Source organism: Nerophis ophidion, linkage group LG11 (genome assembly GCF_033978795.1).
Source record: "Nerophis ophidion isolate RoL-2023_Sa linkage group LG11, RoL_Noph_v1.0, whole genome shotgun sequence".
NCBI lineage: Eukaryota > Metazoa > Chordata > Actinopteri > Syngnathiformes > Syngnathidae > Nerophis > Nerophis ophidion.
Genome location: NC_084621.1, coordinates 67,330,142 through 67,353,021, shown reverse-complemented (window position 1 = coordinate 67,353,021; position 22,880 = coordinate 67,330,142). Strand labels below are relative to the sequence as shown.

General features: G+C 32.7%; 1 protein-coding gene across 7 annotated transcripts in view; it reads left to right on the top strand.

The window, feature by feature from the left end:
- LOC133562377 (regulator of G-protein signaling 22) overlaps nt 1–22,880 on the top strand; it is a 54,040-nt gene that overhangs the window by 25,111 nt on the left and 6,049 nt on the right. For 5 of the 7 annotated variants that reach the window (XM_061916541.1, XM_061916539.1, XM_061916543.1 and 2 more), the window contains 8 exons: nt 517–681; nt 2,418–2,459; nt 2,933–3,091; nt 4,642–4,821; nt 6,119–6,283; nt 6,363–6,500; nt 18,634–18,733; nt 21,603–21,736. In XM_061916541.1, coding sequence (XP_061772525.1) covers nt 517–681; nt 2,418–2,459; nt 2,933–3,091; nt 4,642–4,821; nt 6,119–6,283; nt 6,363–6,500; nt 18,634–18,733; nt 21,603–21,688 — 1,035 coding nt within the window. In that variant the 3' untranslated portion in view covers nt 21,689–21,736. Of the gene's footprint in view, nt 1–516; nt 682–2,417; nt 2,460–2,932; nt 3,092–4,641; nt 4,822–6,118; nt 6,284–6,362; nt 6,501–18,633; nt 18,734–21,602; nt 21,737–22,880 lie in introns of those variants that run through there. The other 2 variants (XM_061916540.1, XM_061916542.1) reach the window with 2 other exon arrangements.

The following is a 22,880-nucleotide window of genomic DNA, read 5'->3' as shown; positions in this document are numbered from 1 at the left end:
TAGGCGCCAGCGCGACCCCGAAAGGGAAAAAGCGGTAGAAAATGGATGGATGGATTGTTTATTTATGATAGACTTAAGTGCTGGTTGTCATCTTACTGCTTTGGTCATCACATTCAGTCACGGGAAAAATTATAACATTTCTACACAGGATTGTCTCAGACTTTTATTGATGTAATAACAAAATAAGTTACATATGTCATACACTATTAGATATTTGCATTTGCTTTGAGTGTGTGAAATATTAATTAAAAAAATGTATCTTGAGTTCTGCTTTGAAAAACTTTTTTTCCATCATAAGAGAGACCGATAAATGCAGTATAGGACAGAAAGCAAAAACAAGGGGAATGAAATGAAAAGCTTTGTGGGAAAGAATAAAATGAGTCAGGAAAGGACAGGTGTCTGGTTTCTCAAAAAGAATGTTTTATTCAATTTAATCTGTTCCTCATGTGGTTTGCACACACACTCCTTCACCTTCAAGTATGTGACGTTGCTCGTCTATACTCTGTGTGTGTTTAGGTGTTACACCTGGCAGGTGGACAGGAGCGTCTGAAGCGTGAGTGTCTCTCAAAGCAAGTTACTGTGAAGATCCAGGATATCATCAGGAGTCACATTGAGAAAACGTGGCTGCCTCAGTTTCTGGCCACAGCAGAGTTTATAGAGCGACAGAAACACAAACCAAAGGTAAACTTTCATATTTGTCTTCCTTATACTAGGCCTAATCCCAGTCATAACAATTCTATAAAGCAAGAACTACTATTATGTGAAAAAGTCTCAAACTTAAACATACTTTTTGTTTAAGTCTTTTTTTTTTACTTTATGGCAATGGTTTTACAAAATTACATTTCTTGTCCTTCAACTTTGCCTCTTTTTCCCCAAAGAACATATTAACAATAACTAAAATGATTGTCATGTGTTGAAAAAAGAGAGAAAATACAATACCAAAAGACTTCCCATCTCTGCATGCTCTTTATGCATACGTATACACAAAATCATAACCTAATTGTACACCATATTATACTCATTATTTTATGATTTAAGAAGATGGTGGCTGACATACATTTGAAATGTATAATACTGAACTATATTTTATTTATATTGTCATTATTAATTGTATTACCGCTACAGAAATATTTGGGCTATAACTTACTAAAAGTTTATTTTACCACTGATACTAAACAATTGTTTTCTCTTTCTATTATCTTTGTTGCATTATTTATAACGGGAAATTTAATCAGCAAGTCAGAATTCATTAAATGTAATATTTTAGTAAAATAATTTTACTAATTGTATTCGTTATTGGATCTTTGAAAAAAAAAAACTAAAAATATATAATGAATGAACAATTTTTTTCTGTGTTTATGATGAAAAATATGAATAAGTATACATTCATATTTAATTGTTGATACATATTTTATGACGTTCAATAAATAAAAAATAAAAGTAAAATCAAATTTTGCCCATGGACACCCTAATTATATAACAATAACATGCTTCATCATCAGTAGTTATAACACTTTGACAGAATGTAAACACTAACTTCTTTCTGAAAAGCTAGATATTAAAAACAAATTCTGTATGCTGTAAAAAAGAACTGATATACAAAAGAGCTTAAATATACAAATAATATATATTTTAGGAAAAAAATACTAAAAACTAGTGAGATCAGTCAATGCAGCTGGTTAATTGTACTTAATCAAACATCTTAAGTTAAGATTTGTATATGTAGAACTTAGCAGGACTTTTGAGATAGAAATAAGTATTTCATTCTAAAAACAAGCATTATTCAACTTGCAATTCCTAAATTAAGCATCTTACGGAGGTTGGAGTATCTTTAAACAAGATTTAGTTTGTGGGGAAAACCAGAATATCTTATTTGAACAGTTATTTTATCGAAATTAAGATTATGATGTAAAATCAATGACTAAAAATAAGTAAAAATCGCTTACAACTAGCAAAATTTCTAGAAATACAATTTTAAATCTTGGCAAGTGGCAAATAATTTGCATTGTATATTATCAATTCCATGTGGAAGCTAAGGTCCTTTATTGACTTTAAATGCTTCACTGTGTTTTAGTTTGTTTTAAGGGCATAAATGCCACTAAGCAATCATCAAGTCATTATACAAACACACGGCTGCTGAGGGAGAAACCACTCGGCTGCTCTTGGTGTCTCTCAGGTGGCGACACGTAAACCAAATATTCCGCTGCACTGCCTCATTATGTTATCATGTTGACAGTTTGGCTAACATGAGTCGTGTCATTAGGTACCAAGGAGAAGTGTTAGCTCAGCATTATTATGCAAGATTACAGGAGACGAGGAAAGGGTGTCAATGATCCTAAAGGAGTGCAGTGTTGAGAAGATGTGTGTATTCGTTTGTTTGTAATACTAACATATTTATTGGTGTGTGTGTGTCACAGCCCAGCTCTGAAGAACACAAGACAAGAAAAGAAGTGTGGAAGGTAAGTTGACGCCCACAGTGTTGGAATGGAGAGACATTTCTTTTTTTGGCTTGCAAACATGTGTGATTTACTTCACCACTTGGCTCCAACTACTGGCTTTGTCAAACTTCATTTTGGCCCTGTGGTTAATTTTCCCAAATGGGATCCAGGATAAATACGATTAAAGCATCAGCGTAACTAAACTGGCCTGAATGGTCTTCAGAGTGTTCTCATGCAGCTCTGTTGTCCTCCCTGCTGCTCGGCAGCACGACGCAGATATAAAACATGAACATTTGGAAGCAGCGTGATTTCCATACACCATCGTGACTTTCATCTTTAGGTTCATGATGTCATCGCTGGCAGAGAGCAGGTTCTCTAAGGAGTGTCATGATTTCACTTTTGTGTGAGCTCATCACTCGCTTTGCATTGTTGCTGTTGTTGTTTTCATCGGGGGTACACTTCCACATCTTTAAAGCTGCCCACTTTTCTTACAGACTCAGGGCTTGTGGATGAGTTCCTCCAAGGAGATCCTTCTATTCCGACAGCTTCTCCTCAGCCCTGCCTCCTCTTTGCAGTTCCAGCACTTTGTGGCTGTCAAGGGCGACTTCCTGGAGAATGACGTGCGCTTTTGGCTGGAGGTGCAGAGGTACAAGGTACAAAAACAACACTCGTTACGCTCAATTGTCCCCAAAAGTGATTGGTTCTTGAACATGGTTCACTAAGAAAAAAGTTTGTATAATGAAGCAAATTTTTCCACAATTAACCATGTAAACATGAATAATGGGTTCCAGCCTCGACAAACACATATTGTACCAGGTACCCCAAAAGTTTGAAAACAAAAATGCACATTTTACATTTATGTAATAACATTTTTTAAATATAAATCTACATTTTAAACATGAATAATTGGTTACAGCCTCGACAAAAGTCCATATAGCTCGGTTGGTAGAGCGGCCGTGCCAGCAACTTGAGGGTTCCAGGTTCGTTCCCCGCTTCCGCCATCCTAGTCACTGCCGTTGTGTCCATGGGCAAGACACTTTACTTACCTGCTCCCAGTGCCACACACACTAGTTTAAATGTAACTTAGATATTGGGTGTCACTATGTAAAGCGCTTTGAGTCACTAGAGAAAAAGCGCTGTATAAATATACAGTGGGGCAAAAAAGTATTTAGTCAGCCACCGATTGTGCAAGTTCTCCCACTTAAAATGATGACAGAGGTCTGTCATTTTCATCATAGGTACACTTCAACTGTGAGAGACAGAATGTGGAAAAAAATACAGGAATTCACATTGTAGGAATTTTTAAGAATTTATTTGTAAATTATGGTGGAAAATAAGTATTTGCTCATCCATTCAAAGCTCTCACTGATGGAGGGAGGTTTTGCCTCATAATCTCACGATACATGGCCCCATTCATTCTTTCCTTAACACGGATCAATCGTCCTGTCCCCTTAGCAGAAAAACAGCCCCAAAGCATGATGTTTCCACCCCCATAATTCACAGTAGGTATGGTGTTCTTGGGATACAACTCAGTATTATTTTTCCTCCAAACACGACGAGTTGCGTTTATACCAAAAAGTTCTATTTTGGTTTCATCTGACCACATGACATTCTCCCGATCCTCTGCTGTATCATCCATGTATCCATTTTGGTATAAACTCAACTCGTCGTGTTTGGAGGAAGAAGAATACTGAGTTGCATCCCAAGAACACCATACCTACTGTGAAGCATGGGGGTGGAAACATCATGCTTTGGGGCTTTTTTTTCTGCTAAGGGGACAGGACGATTGATCCGTGTTAAGGAAAGAATGAATGGGGCCATGTATCGTGAGATTTTGAGCCAAAACCTCCTTCCATCAGTGAGAGCTTTGAATGGTTGACCAAATACTTATTTTCCACCATAATTTATAAATAAATTCTTAAAAATTCCTACAATGTGAATTCCTGGATTTTTTTTCACATTCTGTCTCTCACAGTTGAAGTGTACCTATGATGAAAATTACAGACCTCTGTCATCATTTGAAGTGGGAGAACTTGCACAATCGCTGGCTGACTAAATACTTTTTTGCCCCACTGTAATTCACTTCCATATTCTGAACAGAATATAGATTGAGGTTCCTCTCTCCTGCTTTTGTTGTCCTTAAAATACATGCAGAAGTGTCCAAAAAGCTCGAACCTCCACCAGTTTGTGTTCCTCCCTGCAGGACCTTTGTCATTCTCACAGCGCACAGGCCGTAATCCAACAAAAGATTTCCACAATCATCGACTGCTTCATCAACTCTTACACACCTCCAGCCCTGCAGATAGACATCTCTCAGGAACAAGCGCAGCACATTCTGGACAAACGCCACCAGCTGGGCCCTTACATCTTCAGAGATGCGCAGGTGCTGTGTGTCACTACTACGAGTGTCCTGATTCCATATTGATACCAGATATCGGCTAAAAACTAGTGTCTGATAATGTTGGTTTGCATCTAAAATATCCGATAAAAGCGCACCAATACAAGCAGTCCTTTTACTGGGCAGCCAGTTATCCTCCAAAAGCACACAAGTTTGGTCTTCTCTTGGGATTTAGTCATTTAGTAAATATGCTAGGCTAAAGGATAGCAGGAGCTAGCCGCTACACACCAGCTAAGCACACAAGAAAGAGATGTGTAATAAATATCCATAACTGAACAATATTGAAGTCTAAAACATGACATTTGTCAATATGACCAAGTATTAACTAATTTTTATTTGCAGAAGTGTTTTAGAAAGTATCAGTAACAATCATGTCTGGATCATTTCGTTTACTGTGTCATGATCTTAATTTGATAAATGATTGTGATAACGAGGCGCCGCCATGACCAAATTAACACTCAGAAATCAATCAATCAATCAATCAATGTTTACTTATATAGCCCTAAATCACTAGTGTCTCAAAGGGCTGCACAAACCACCACGACATCCTCGGTAGGCCCACATAAGGGCAAGGAAAACTCACACCCAGTGGGACGTCGGTGACAATGATGACTATGAGAACCTTAGAGAGGAGGAAAGCAATGGATGTCGAGCGGGTCTAACATGATACTGTGAAAGTCCAATCCACAATGGATCCAACACAGTCGCGAGAGTCCAGTCCAAAGCGGATCCAACATAGCAGCGAGAGTCCCGTTCACAGCGGAGCCAGCAGGAAACCATCCCAAGCGTAGGCGGACCAGCAGCGCAGAGATGTCCCCAGCCGATACACAGGCAAGCAGTACATGGCCACCGGATCGGACCGGACCCCCTCCACAAGGGAGAGTGGGACATAGAAGAAAAAGAAAAGAAACGGCAGATCAACTGGTCTAAAAAGGGAGTCTATTTAAAGGCTAGAGTATACAAATTAGTTTTAAGGTGAGACTTAAATGCTTCTACTGATCGGTCATAATAATAATAATAATAATAATAATAATAATAATAATAATCGGTCATAAGGTTAGTGTTTCTCATACCTACTTTTGTTCTGAGTAATTTCATTTGATCAAACCTTTTCTAACATTCCACACTACAAAATAAAAGCATGTATGAGTCCTGCTGAGATCGTATCAGGTTAATATCGGTATTGGCCAATACTCAAGGTTCCAAAATCGGTATCGTATCAGGAGTGAAAAGTTGTATCGGGAGACCCGTAGTCACTGTTCCATGATGATTGTGTTGCTAGATGTCCGTGTTCAGGGAGCTGCTCAGGTTTTGGCCTGACTTCCAGGAGCTGAGGAATGGTGTGGACAAAGGAAAGCTCCTGGAGATGCTGCAGGACAAGCGAAGCAAACATAAAGCCAGAGTACGGAGACGCAGGAGGAGAGAAGAGGAGGAGAGGAGAGCCCAGGTGAATAATCATTTCAGGATGAGTATGTTTCTAGCACTTATTGGAATTCAAGTTGATTCTTAGTTTCTTTTTTGTCCAGGCTGAGCTAAAACCGATGGATTCCAGTTGTAGTGAGGAAGAAGACGTGGCAGACAAGAAAAATGCAGGAATTCCTCGAGGAGGTGAAAAGCGACTATTGAGGACGCCGAGCAACTTGGATATTTGTTCCCCAGAGCCAGTAAGATCATTATGTTCTTATTTTAATGATGCAAAACATCATTACTGTCATAGGAAGCTAAAAGACCTTCAAAACACAAAAGTAGTTTATTATTATGTAAAATAGACTTTTTAAACATCAATAATTTGGGTTTAAGGCCTTAAAATATCTAAAATTTCTCAATTTCAGAAAATGTCTAACACGATTTTGAAAGGTCTAAAAAATGTATGTAAATGTATATTATTATTGTTAAAAATGTATTGCAGTTTCATTACAATTCATTATTACCGTTAAAAATATATCACATTACTGTTAAGTGTATTAATGTTACCGCTAAAAATATAATACATTACCGTTAAGTGTATTAATGTTACCATTAAAAATATATTACATTACCGTTAAGTGTATTAATGTTACCGCTAAAAATATATTGCATTACTGTTAAGTGTATTAATGTTACCGTTAAAAATATATTGCATTATCGTTAAGTGTATTAATGTTACCGCTAAAAATATATTGCATTATCGTTAAGTGTATTAATGTTACCGCTAAAAATATATCACATTACTGTTAAGTGTATTAATGTTACCTTTAAAAATATATTACATTACCGTTAAGTGTATTAATGTTACCGCTAAAAATATATTACATTACCGTTAAGTGTATTAATGTTACCGCTAAAAATATATCACATTACTGTTAAGTGTATTAATGTTACCGCTAAAAATATATCACATTACTGTTAAGTGTATTAATGTTACCGCTAAAAATATATTGCATTATCGTTAAGTGTATTAATGTTACCGCTAAAAATATATTACATTACCGTTAAGTGTATTAATGTTACCGCTAAAAATATATCACATTACTGTTAAGTGTATTAATGTTACCTTTAAAAATATATTACATTACCGTTAAGTGTATTAATGTTACCTTTAAAAATATATTACATTACCGTTAAGTGTATTAATGTTACCACTAAAAATATATTACATTACCGTTAAGTGTATTAATGTTACCGCTAAAAATATATTGCATTATCGTTAAGTGTATTAATGTTACCGCTAAAAATATATCACATTACTGTTAAGTGTATTGTTACCTTTAAAAATATATTACATTACCGTTAAGTGTATTAATGTTACCGCTAAAAATATATTGCATTATCGTTAAGTGTATTAATGTTACCGCTAAAAATATATTACATTACCGTTAAGTGTATTAATGTTACCGCTAAAAATATATATCACATTACTGTTAAGTGTATTAATGTTACCTTTAAAAATATATTACATTACCGTTAAGTGTATTAATGTTACCACTAAAAATATATTACATTACCGTTAAGTGTATTAATGTTACCGCTAAAAATATATTACATTACCGTTAAGTGTATTAATGTTACCGCTAAAAATATATCACATTACTGTTAAGTGTATTAATGTTACCGCTAAAAATATATTGCATTATCGTTAAGTGTATTAATGTTACCGCTAGAAATATATTACATTACCGTTAAGTGTATTAATGTTACCGCTAAAAATATATCACATTACTGTTAAGTGTATTAATGTTACCTTTAAAAATATATTACATTACCGTTAAGTGTATTAATGTTACCGCTAAAAATATATCACATTACTGTTAAGTGTATTAATGTTACCGCTAAAAATATATTGCATTATCGTTAAGTGTATTAATGTTACCTTTAAAAATATATTACATTACCGTTAAGTGTATTAATGTTACCTTTAAAAATATATTACATTACCGTTAAGTGTATTAATGTTACCACTAAAAATATATTACATTACCGTTAAGTGTATTAATGTTACCGCTAAAAATATATCACATTACTGTTAAGTGTATTAATGTTACCTTTAAAAATATATTACATTACCGTTAAGTGTATTAATGTTACCACTAAAAATATATTACATTACCGTTAAGTGTATTAATGTTACCGCTAAAAATATATTGCATTATCGTTAAGTGTATTAATGTTACCGCTAAAAATATATTACATTACCGTTAAGTGTATTAATGTTACCTTTAAAAATATATTACATTACCGTTAAGTGTATTAATGTTACCACTAAAAATATATTACATTACCGTTAAGTGTATTAATGTTACCACTAAAAATATATCACATTACTGTTAAGTGTATTAATGTTACCTTTAAAAATATATTACATTACCGTTAAGTGTATTAATGTTACCGCTAAAAATATATCACATTACTGTTAAGTGTATTAATGTTACCGCTAAAAATATATTGCATTATCGTTAAGTGTATTAATGTTACCTTTAAAAATATATTACATTACCGTTAAGTGTATTAATGTTACCACTAAAAATATATTACATTACCGTTAAGTGTATTAATGTTACCGCTAAAAATATATCACATTACTGTTAAGTGTATTAATGTTACCTTTAAAAATATATTACATTACCGTTAAGTGTATTAATGTTACCACTAAAAATATATTACATTACCGTTAAGTGTATTAATGTTACCGCAAAAAATATATTGCATTATCGTTAAGTGTATTAATGTTACCGCTAAAAATATATCACATTACTGTTAAGTGTATTAATGTTACCGCTAAAAATATATTGCATTATCGTTAAGTGTATTAATGTTACCGCTAAAAATATATTACATTACTGTTAAGTGCATTAATGTTACCTTTAAAAATATATTACATTACCGTTAAGTGTATTAATGTTACCGCTAAAAATATATTACATTACCGTTAAGTGTATTAATGGTACCGCTAAAAATATATCACATTACTTTTAAGTGTATTAATGTTACCGCTAAAAATATATCACATTACTGTTAAGTGTATTAATGTTACCTTTAAAAATATATTACATTACCGTTAAGTGTATTAATGTTACCGCTAAAAATATATCACATTACTGTTAAGTGTATTAATGTTACCGCTAAAAATATATTGCATTATCGTTAAGTGTATTAATGTTACCGCTAAAAATATATTACATTACCGTTAAGTGTATTAATGTTACCGCTAAAAATATATCACAATACTGTTAAGTGTATTAATGTTACCTTTAAAAATATATTACATTACCGTTAAGTGTATTAATGTTACCGCTAAAAATATATCACATTACTGTTAAGTGTATTAATGTTACCGCTAAAAATATATTACATTACCGTTAAGTGTATTAATGTTACCGCTAAAAATATATTACATTACCGTTAAGTGTATTAATGTTACCTTTAAAAATATATTACATTACCTTTAAGTGTATTAATGTTACCACTAAAAATATATTACATTACCGTTATGTGTATTAATGTTACCGCTAAAAATATATCACATTACTGTTAAGTGTATTAATGTTACCTTTAAAAATATATTACATTACCGTTAAGTGTATTAATGTTACCACTAAAAATATATTACATTACCGTTAAGTGTATTAATGTTACCGCTAAAAATATATTGCATTATCGTTAAGTGTATTAATGTTACCGCTAAAAATATATCACATTACTGTTAAGTGTATTAATGTTACCTTTAAAAATATATTACATTACCGTTAAGTGTATTAATGTTACCGCTAAAAATATATCACATTACTGTTAAGTGTATTAATGTTACCGCTAAAAATATATTACATTACCGTTAAGTGTATTAATGTTACCTTTAAAAATATATTACATTACCTTTAAGTGTATTAATGTTACCACTAAAAATATATTACATTACCGTTATGTGTATTAATGTTACCGCTAAAAATATATCACATTACCGTTATGTGTATTAATGTTACCGCTAAAAATATATCACATTACTGTTAAGTGTATTAATGTTACCTTTAAAAATATATTACATTACCGTTAAGTGTATTAATGTTACCGCTAAAAATATATTACATTACCGTTAAGTGTATTAATGTTACCGCTAAAAATATATTGCATTATCGTTAAGTGTATTAATGTTACCGCTAAAAATATATCACATTACTGTTAAGTGTATTAATGTTACCTTTAAAAATATATTACATTACCGTTAAGTGTATTAATGTTACCGCTAAAAATATATTGCATTATCGTTAAGTGTATTAATGTTACCGCTAAAAATATATTACATTACCGTTAAGTGTATTAATGTTACCGCTAAAAATATATCACATTACTGTTAAGTGTATTAATGTTACCTTTAAAAATATATTACATTACCGTTAAGTGTATTAATGTTACCGCTAAAAATATATCACATTACTGTTAAGTGTATTAATGTTACCGCTAAAAATATATTGCATTATCGTTAAGTGTATTAATGTTACCTTTAAAAATATATTGCATTACCGTTAAGTGTATTAATGTTACCTTTAAAAATATATTACATTACCGTTAAGTGTATTAATGTTACCACTAAAAATATATTACATTACCGTTAAGTGTATTAATGTTACCGCTAAAAATATATCACATTACTGTTAAGTGTATTAATGTTACCTTTAAAAATATATTACATTACCGTTAAGTGTATTAATGTTACCACTAAAAATATATTACATTACCGTTAAGTGTATTAATGTTACCGCTAAAAATATATTGCATTATCGTTAAGTGTATTAATGTTACCGCTAAAAATATATCACATTACTGTTAAGTGTATTAATGTTACCTTTAAAAATATATTACATTACCGTTAAGTGTATTAATGTTACCGCTAAAAATATATTGCATTACTGTTAAGTGTATTAATGTTACCGCTAAAAATATATCACATTACTGTTAAGTGTATTAATGTTACTGCTAAAAATATATTACATTACCGTTAAGTGTATTAATGTTACCGCTAAAAATATATTACATTACCGTTAAGTGTATTAATGTTACCGCTCAAAATATATTACATTACCGTTAAGTGTATTAATGTTACCGCTAAAAATATATCACATTACTGTTAAGTGTATTAATGTTACCTTTAAAAATATATTACATTACCGTTAAGTGTATTAATGTTACCGCTAAAAATATATTACATTACCGTTAAGTGTATTAATGTTACCGCTAAAAATATATCACATTACTGTTAAGTGTATTAATGTTACCTTTAAAAATATATTACATTACCGTTAAGTGTATTAATGTTACCGCTAAAAATATATTGCATTACTGTTAAGTGTATTAATGTTACCGCTAAAAATATATCACATTACTGTTAAGTGTATTAATGTTACCGCTAAAAATATATTGCATTATCGTTAAGTGTATTAATGTTACCGCTAAAAATATATTACATTACTGTTAAGTGCATTAATGTTACCTTTAAAAATATATTACATTACCGTTAAGTGTATTAATGTTACCGCTAAAAATATATCACATTACTGTTAAGTGTATTAATGTTACCGCTAAAAATATATTGCATTATCGTTAAGTGTATTAATGTTACCTTTAAAAATATATTACATTACCGTTAAGTGTATTAATGTTACCGCTAAAAATATATTGCATTACTGTTAAGTGTATTAATGTTACCGCTAAAAATATATCACATTACTGTTAAGTGTATTAATGTTACCGCTAAAAATATATTGCATTATCGTTAAGTGTATTAATGTTACCGCTAAAAATATATTACATTACTGTTAAGTGCATTAATGTTACCTTTTAAAATATATTACATTACCGTTAAGTGTATTAATGTTACCGCTAAAAATATATCACATTACCGTTAAGTGTATTAATGTTACCGCTAAAAATATATTGCATTATCGTTAAGTGTATTAATGTTACCGCTAAAAATATATTGCATTATCGTTAAGTGTATTAATGTTACCGCTAAAAATATATCACATTACTGTTAAGTGTATTAATGTTACCTTTAAAAATATATTACATTACCGTTAAGTGTATTAATGTTACCTTTAAAAATATATTACATTACCGTTAAGTGTATTAATGTTACCTTTAAAAATATATTGCATTATCGTTAAGTGTATTAATGTTACCTTTAAAAATATATTACATTACCGTTAAGTGTATTAATGTTACCTTTAAAAATATATTACATTACCGTTAAGTGTATTAATGTTACCACTAAAAATATATTACATTACCGTTAAGTGTATTAATGTTACCGCTAAAAATATATTGCATTATCGTTAAGTGTATTAATGTTACCGCTAAAAATATATCACATTACTGTTAAGTGTATTAATGTTACCTTTAAAAATATACTACATTACCGTTAAGTGTATTAATGTTACCGCTAAAAATATATAGCATTACTGTTAAGTGTATTAATGTTACCGCTAAAAATATATCACATTACTGGTAAGTGTATTAATGTTACCGCTAAAAATATATTACATTACCGTTAAGTGTATTAATGTTACCGCTAAAAATATATTACATTACCGTTAAGTGTATTAATGTTACCGCTAAAAATATATCACATTACTGTTAAGTGTATTAATGTTACCTTTAAAAATATATTACATTACCGTTAAGTGTATTAATGTTACCGCTAAAAATATATTGCATTACTGTTAAGTGTATTAATGTTACCGCTAAAAATATATCACATTACTGTTAAGTGTATTAATGTTACCGCTAAAAATATATTGCATTATCGTTAAGTGTATTAATGTTACCGCTAAAAATATATTACATTACTGTTAAGTGCATTAATGTTACCTTTAAAAATATATTACATTACCGTTAAGTGTATTAATGTTACCGCTAAAAATATATCACATTACTGTTAAGTGTATTAATGTTACCGCTAAAAATATATCACATTACTGTTAAGTGTATTAATGTTACCGCTAAAAATATATTGCATTATCGTTAAGTGTATTAATGTTACCGCTAAAAATATATTACATTACCGTTAAGTGTATTAATGTTACCGCTAAAAATATATTGCATTATCGTTAAGTGTATTAATGTTACCGCTAAAAATATATTACATTACCGTTAAGTGTATTAATGTTACCGCTAAAAATATATTACATTACCGTTAAGTGTATTAATGTTACCGCTAAAAATATATTACATTACCGTTAAGTGTATTAATGTTACCGCTAAAAATATATTACATTACTGTTAAGTGTATTAATGTTACCGCTAAAAATATATTACATTACCGTTAAGTGTATTAATGTTACCGCTAAAAATATATCACATTACTGTTAAGTGTATTAATGTTACCTTTAAAAATATATTACATTACCGTTAAGTGTATTAATGTTACCGCTAAAAATATATTGCATTACTGTTAAGTGTATTAATGTTACCGCTAAAAATATATCACATTACTGTTAAGTGTATTAATGTTACCGCTAAAAATATATTGCATTATCGTTAAGTGTATTAATGTTACCGCTAAAAATATATTACATTACTGTTAAGTGCATTAATGTTACCTTTAAAAATATATTACATTACCGTTAAGTGTATTAATGTTACCGCTAAAAATATATTACATTACCGTTAAGTGTATTAATGTTACCGCTAAAAATATATCACATTACTGTTAAGTGTATTAATGTTACCGCTAAAAATATATCACATTACTGTTAAGTGTATTAATGTTACCGCTAAAAATATATTGCATTATCGTTAAGTGTATTAATGTTACCGCTAAAAATATATTACATTACCGTTAAGTGTATTAATGTTACCGCTAAAAATATATTGCATTATCGTTAAGTGTATTAATGTTACCGCTAAAAATATATTACATTACCGTTAAGTGTATTAATGTTACCGCTAAAAATATATTGCATTATCGTTAAGTGTATTAATGTTACCGCTAAAAATATATTGCATTATCGTTAAGTGTATTAATGTTACCGCTAAAAATATATTGCATTATCGTTAAGTGTATTAATGTTACCGCTAAAAATATATTGCATTATCGTTAAGTGTATTAATGTTACCGCTAAAAATATATCACATTACTGTTAAGTGTATTAATGTTACCTTTAAAAATATATTACATTACCGTTAAGTGTATTAATGTTACCGCTAAAAATATATTACATTACCGTTAAGTGTATTAATGTTACCGCTAAAAATATATCACATTACTGTTAAGTGTATTAATGTTACCGCTAAAAATATATTGCATTATCGTTAAGTGTATTAATGTTACCGCTAAAAATATATTACATTACCGTTAAGTGTATTAATGTTACCGCTAAAAATATATCACATTACTGTTAAGTGTATTAATGTTACCGCTAAAAATATATTACATTACCGTTAAGTGTATTAATGTTACCGCTAAAAATATATCACATTACTGTTAAGTGTATTAATGTTACCGCTAAAAATATATTGCATTATCGTTAAGTGTATTAATGTTACCGCTAAAAATATATTACATTACCGTTAAGTGTATTAATGTTACCGCTAAAAATATATCACATTACTGTTAAGTGTATTAATGTTACCGCTAAAAATATATTACATTACCGTTAAGTGTATTAATGTTACCGCTAAAAATATATCACATTACTGTTAAGTGTATTAATGTTACCGCTAAAAATATATTACATTACCGTTAAGTGTATTAATGTTACCTTTAAAAATATATTACATTACCGTTAAGTGTATTAATGTTACCACTAAAAATATATTACATTACCGTTAAGTGTATTAATGTTACCGCTAAAAATATATTACATTACCGTTAAGTGTATTAATGTTACCGCTAAAAATATATTGCATTATCGTTAAGTGTATTGTTACCGCTAAAAATATATCACATTACTGTTAAGTGTATTAATGTTACCTTTAAAAATATATTACATTACCGTTAAGGGTATTAATGTTACCGCTAAAAATATATTGCATTACTGTTAAGTGTATTAATGTTACCGCTAAAAATATATCACATTACTGTTAAGTGTATTAATGTTACCGCTAAAAATATATTACATTACCGTTAAGTGTATTAATGTTACCGCTAAAAATATATTACATTACCGTTAAGTGTATTAATGTTACCGCTAAAAATATATCACATTACTGTTAAGTGTATTAATGTTACCTTTAAAAATATATTACATTACCGTTAAGTGTATTAATGTTACCGCTAAAAATATATTGCATTACTGTTAAGTGTATTAATGTTACCGCTAAAAATATATCACATTACTGTTAAGTGTATTAATGTTACCGCTAAAAATATATTGCATTATCGTTAAGTGTATTAATGTTACCGCTAAAAATATATTACATTACTGTTAAGTGCATTAATGTTACCTTTAAAAATATATTACATTACCGTTAAGTGTATTAATGTTACCGCTAAAAATATATTACATTACCGTTAAGTGTATTAATGTTACCGCTAAAAATATATCACATTACTGTTAAGTGTATTAATGTTACCGCTAAAAATATATCACATTACTGTTAAGTGTATTAATGTTACCTTTAAAAATATATTACATTACCGTTAAGTGTATTAATGTTACCGCTAAAAATATATCACATTACTGTTAAGTGTATTAATGTTACCGCTAAAAATATATTGCATTATCGTTAAGTGTATTAATGTTACCTTTAAAAATATATTACATTACCGTTAAGTGTATTAATGTTACCTTTAAAAATATATTACATTACCGTTAAGTGTATTAATGTTACCGCTAAAAATATATCACATTACCGTTAAGTGTATTAATGTTACCGCTAAAAATATATTGCATTATCATTAAGTGTATTAATGTTACCGCTAAAAATATATCACATTACCGTTAAGTGTATTAATGTTACCGCTAAAAATATATCACATTACTGTTAAGTGTATTAATGTTACCTTTAAAAATATATTACATTACCGTTAAGTGTATTAATGTTACCTTTAAAAATATATTACATTACTGTTAAGTGTATTAATGTTACCGCTAAAAATATATTGCATTACTGTTAAGTGTATTAATGTTACCATTAAAAATGTAGAAGGGGGGGGTTGCCCACATCTGAGGTCCTCTCCAAGGTTTCTCATAGTCACATTGTCACTGGCGTCCCACTGGGTGTGAGTTTTCCTTGCCCTTTTGTGGGTTCTTCCCAGGATGTTGTAGTCGTAATGATTTGTGCAGTCCTTTGAGACATTTGTGATTTGGGGCTATATAAATAAACATTGATTGATTGATTGATATTACAGTACTATTGTGGTTAAAGTGTATCATTACCGTTGTGGGATCTGATAAGAAAAAAATAAATGTTGTTGTTGCTTGTGCAGCCCTTTGAGACATTTGTGATTAAGGGCTACGGACAAGCAGTAAAAAATGGATGGATGGATAATTAAACTTTAATTGCTTGATCACAATAAAAAATGTATTGGTTTTACCTTTAAAAAGTATTACTGTTACTGTTAGAAATGAATTACCATTACTGTTAAACTGACTTGTTTAAGTCGGGGTCCACGTTAATCAATTCATGGTAAATGCCCAGCAGAGGGTGATAAAGCTACACCTCAGGTTAATTCGTGTTAAACCACACGTGAACAATGTTTGTTGTGTGTGTTAACACTTAACTTTTTATTCAATTTATGTAGCATACACAATGGACATTATACTTTTGTAATGTTTATATTTTCAGTCTTACAAACCTAAATGAAGGAAGATGTATAAAGAAATGAAACTGAGAAAGAAAAATAATTTAAAAGAAGGAACATCGATCATCAGCAGAACTTAGCTTCTGTTTTTTTCACGCTGTTAACTATCTGTCTGGCTGCACACGCTAGAAATGAGTAGTAAGGGCACAATAATGTATTCATTGACAGTGCAGTGTGAAAGCTGATGTTTACTTCGTAAATAAATAACGCATTCACTTTCTAAAGAAACATTCAAATTTTGATGTCTGGCCCCTGAGACCTTGGGCTCTTGAAACTGTGGCCTTCTTCTTCATGTCGTTGAATAGCCCTGCAATTACTCATTAAATTGTCTTGTTTCAATAATCTTTATTTCACGTATAAACACTTTCTTCACTACAAAATGGAACTAAAATGAGACCAGCTACTGATTTGTGTGCACACAACGTATGTTACAGTGGTTATTATAAAAAAAAGTTATTTGAGTAGATCAGGGGTAGGGAACCTATGGCTCTAGAGCCAGATGTGGCTCTTTTGATGACTGCATCTGGCTCTCGGATAAATCTGAGCTGGCATTGCTTAACACGATAAATAATGAATAATTCCACTTGTAATCACAGTGTTAAAAATAATGTTCAAAATACAAAACATTCTCATGCATTTTTAATCCATCCATCCGTTTCTACCGCACCTGTTCAAAAAGTTGCGTTAATGGTAAGAAGTTATTTATTTATTATTGGTTGGTGTGGGGCTTGCCATCCAGGGGGTTCTTCAGACCACCAAGCACCGACATGAGAGCCTGTTTCAGGGTTACAATATTGTTTTATTTTTCAACAAGTCCCTCAGTTGCTTTCCAGCAATTCTATTTTTCTCTTTCGTTTTCGCTCGCGCTCTGGCTCCAGCCCCAACCCCGTCTCTCCTCCTGGCTGCTGCTTATAACAGAGTGACAAGTGATTAGATAACAAGGCCCAGGTGGGCCGTCTACACACCTGTCGCTAATTTAGAGGCCGGTCCTGGCACACCCCAGTTCATTGCAGGCCCACAGGCCACGCCCCCTCCACAGTTAGCTTCAGAATAACAATGTTATTACAAAGAATAAAAGACCTATTATACTCTAGAAATGTTGGTCTTACTTAAAAATGCATGCGTTTAGTTGTGTTCAGTGTTAAAAAAAATATTATATGGCTCTTACGGAAATACATTTTAAAATATTTGGCTTTTTGGCTCTCTCAGCCAAAAAGGTTCCCGACCCCTGGAGTAGATGGTACAGTAAGTACTGTTTGTGGCTTCAGAACAATATATACCGTATATGAAGCGGACCAGGCTTCCATTTTCCAACATCTCTGCACTTATTTCCAGTAAGTATGTGAAGTGGGTCTTTAATTGCACTCGTAATGGCCCGATTAAAGCTGAGATAGGCTCCAGCACCCCCCAAAAAAGACAAGCGGTAGAAATGGATGGATGGTCTTAAGAAGTCTTCACTTTGCCTTGTTGAAAGCTGTTATGACGTTTAAATGTGATAACTGAAATTTGTATTGTGTCCACAGTTGTCCTGGTCCTACTCTAAATACATGATGGTTCTGAAGAGAGAGGAGGCGCTGCTCAAGAGGCAGAGGCAGAAGGAAGCTTCCTTCTCCACATGCTCAGGTACACAACACTTCTGTTTGACTTTTAAATTTTCTTATTTTATAGAGAAGTTGTAAGGTTGTGCTGCACAACTCCAAACACTTTTTTACATTACAAAGGAATATACAGTAGTACAGTAGGGTTGTTCCCATCATGCTGCCGATAGAAATATGTATTAAACATAAATATTTTAATTGATTTACGGTGACGTGTAAAATATAAACACAAACTGTAAATAAGCTTCTTATCACAATTTTTAAAAAGAAAAACAAACATTACTGAGCCCTGCTCAGCGGCCTTGTGGTTAGAGTGTCTGCCCTGAGATTGGTAGGTTGTGAGTTCAAAGACTATACAAATGGGGCCATTACTTCCCTGCTCGGCACTCAGCATTAAGGGTTAGAATTGGGGGTTAAATCACCAAAATGACTCCAGAGCACGGCCACTGCTGCTGCTCACTGCTCACCTCACCTCCCAGGGGGTGGGTCAAATGCAGAGAATAATTTCACCACACCTAGTGTGTGTGTGTGACTATCAGTGGTACTTTATTTACAAACCCCGTTTCCATATGAGTTGGGAAATTAAATATAAACTGAATACAATGACTTTGCAAATCCTTTTCAACCCATATTCAGTTGAATGCATTACAAAGACAAGATATTTGATGTTTAAACTCATAAACTTTATTTTATTTTTTTTGCAAATAATTAACTTAGAATTTCATAGCTGCAAGACGTGCCAAAGTAGTTGGGAAAGGGCATGTTCACCACTGTGTTACATCACCTTTTCTTTTAACAACACCTAATAAACGTTTGGGAACTGAGGAAACTAATTGTTGAAGCTTTGAAAGTGGAATTCTTTCCCATTCTTGTTTTATGTAGAGCTTCAGTCGTTCAACAGTCCGGTGTCTCCGCTGTCGTATTTTACGCTTTTCTACGTCCATGAAAAAGACGGCGCTTAGATGGCAGCATATGTTGTTCCAAAACCTGTATGTAGCTTTCAGCATTAATGGTGCCTTCACAGATGTGTAAGTTACCCATGCCTTGGGCACTAATGCACCCCCATACCATCACAGATGCTGGCTTTTGAACTTTGCGTCGATAACAGTCCGGATGGTTCGCTTCCCCTTTGGTCCGGATGACACGATGTTGAATATTTTCAAAAACAATTTGAAATGTGAACTCTACAGACCACAGAACCCTTTTCCACTTTGCATCAGTCCATCTCAGATGATCTCAGGCCCAGAGAAGCTGGCAGCCGTTATGGATGTTGTTGATAAATGGCTTTCGCTTTGCATAGTAGAGCTTTAACTTGCACTTACAGATGTAGCGACAAACTGTATTTAGTGACAGTGGTTATCTGAAGTGTTCCTGAGCCCATGTGGTGATATCCTTTAGAGATTGATGTCGGTTTTTGATACAGTGCTGTCTGAGGGATCGAAGGTCACGGTCATTCAATGTTGGTTTCCGGCCATGCTGCTTACGTTTAGTGATTTCTCCAGATTCTCTGAACCTTTTGATGATAGTATAGACCGTAGATGTTGAAATCCCTTAATTTCTTGCAATTGCACTTTGAGAAACGTTGTTCTTAAACTGTTTGACTATTTGCTCACACAGTTGTGGACAAAGGGGTGTACCTCGCCCCATCCTTTCTTGTGAAAGACTGAGCATTATTTGGGAAGCTGTTTTTATACCCAATCATGGCACCCACCTGTTCCCAAATAGCCTGCACACCTGTGGGATGTTCCAAATAAGTGTTTGATGAGCATTCCTCAACTTTATCAGTATTTATTGCCACTTTTCCCAACTTTTATGTCACGTGTTGCTGTCATCAAATTCTAAAGTTAATGATTATTAGCAGAAAAAACAATGTTTATCAGTTTGAACATCAAATATGTTGTCTTTGTAGCATATTCAACTGAATATGGGTTGAAAAGGATTTGCAAATCATTGTATTCCGTTTATATTTACATCTAACACAATTTCCCAACTCATATGGAAATGGGGTTTGTATTATTTCTTCTGTTTAAAGCTATCTTAGTGGCTAGTTTAGCGATTAGCATACCTTATTGGTGTGTAACATGTTTACTCTTGTCCTCCAGTGTTAATAATACTTGTAAAACATATATTTGACACAGTGGATTGAGGCGGTCACTTGGCAACCTGGAGTTTCAGCCTTGTTTACAGATTGTGTATATGATTAAGGACTGCCTTGTCGATTACATCCTTTGTTGCCTTGGTCATCATGCTGGAGGACCACCTTTAAACCATCTTCAGTGTTCTGGCCCAGTCAAGGAAGTTCTCATCCAAGATTCTAGAGCACACATTCTTTTTGTCAACCCTCAGAGCTTTGCAATCTTCCTTAGCTACCATTAGCAGAGAAACATTTCCAAAGCAGAATGTTTCCACCTCCATGTTTGACAGCAAGGATGATGTTCTTGGGCTCACATTCAACCTTTCTCTGCCTCCAAACATTTCGAATGGAGCCAAGGAACTTCATGTTGGTCTCATTTGACCACATCAATTTGTGTGAATCATTCAGGTGTTTATTGGTAACATATTTGGACGGGCTTAACATGTGACCAATGGTTGTCTCGGTGATTGTGGTCTCAGCTCCTTTGTGATCATGAACCTTATCCTTCACCTTTCTCAATCATCCATGGATCACCACAGCGATGGCCTTTTTGTCTTCTTCCATTTAAAACTTACCGCTCTAATAAGTTTGTTCGTCACTCAGCTTCTTGACTAACTTATGTTCCTCGTGAGCACATAAGCAGGGTGAGGGTTGAAAACTGTTGCTGGCTGTAAAGGATAAAATACAAATGAATCATTTTAACATTTTTGTTCAAATAAAGCTGCAAAGAAAGGCACTTAACTTCCTTTGTCTCCACCAGTGTCCTCCGAAGGCAGCGTGAGGTCAAGAGGAAGTGAGCACAGTCGCCGACATCTTTCACGCTCGTCCAGATCAGATGTGAAATAATGTCAACAATGTGATGGCAAGTAAACACAAATATAATTGACAAAGGAACACGTGTGCAGGATAGTATTCCAGCAGCATAACACGTTTACAGTGACAGTTCCAGGAATAACACGTTTTTTGAAGGGAAACTGCTTGTCAATAACAAGTAGGTTATAACTAAATGTACTTATTCATTAAAACGTTAACATATTAAAATGTAATAATGCTAAAATAAAAACTTTTATATTATAAAACGCATTACCGCAAAATCAAAGAGAACAAATTGTACAGTTTATTAATGAAAGAAGTCAATCTTGGGCAGCACGGTGGCAGAGGGGTTAGTGCGTCTGCCTCACAATATAAAGGCTTGGGATCTTTCTGTGTGAAGTTTGCATGTCCTCCTCGTGACTGCGTGGGTTCCCTCCGGGTACTCCAGCTTCTTCCCACTTCCAAAGACATGCACCTGGGGATAGGTTGATTGGCAACACTAAATTGGCCCTAGTGTGTGAATGTTGTCTGTCTGTGTTGGCCCTGTGATGAGGTGGCGACTTGTCCAAGTTGTACCCTGCCCTCCACCCGACTGTAGCTGAGATAGGCACCAGCAACCCCCTCGACCGCAAAAAAAAGGGACAAGCAGTAGAAAATGGATGGATGGATGGGTTTTAAGTGTCCCCCCTCTGGTCAACATATGAAATAACAAGTGTGTGTAAAAATGTGAAGTGCTCCCTTTCTGATCATATGTAATATGTGTGTAAGAAATTGAAATGTGCATCCTTTTGGCCAAAATTAATTACAAAAATAAATTAAATATGTAAATGCTGACATATTGTAATAACTGGAAGTAAACAATGAAGATTAAAAACTAATTACAAACAAAAACAATTCACGAAAAGCAGTCTCTCACAATGTGCCAACTTTTTTCTTTTAAAATTGGGAACAATTTCTCGTATTCTTTCTGTTTCTGTAATATTGTAATATTTTCTTGAAAAAATTATTACTTTTTAATGTAAAATTAGGTTGATTGGCAACACTAAATTGGCCCTAGTGTGTGAATGTGAGTGTGAATGTTGTCTGTCTGTGTTGGCCCTGTGATGAGGTGGCGACTTGTCCAAGTTGTACCCTGCCCTCCACCCGACTGTAGCTGAGATAGGCACCAGCAACCCCCTCGACCGCAAAAAAAAAGGGACAAGCAGTAGAAAATGGATGGATGGAT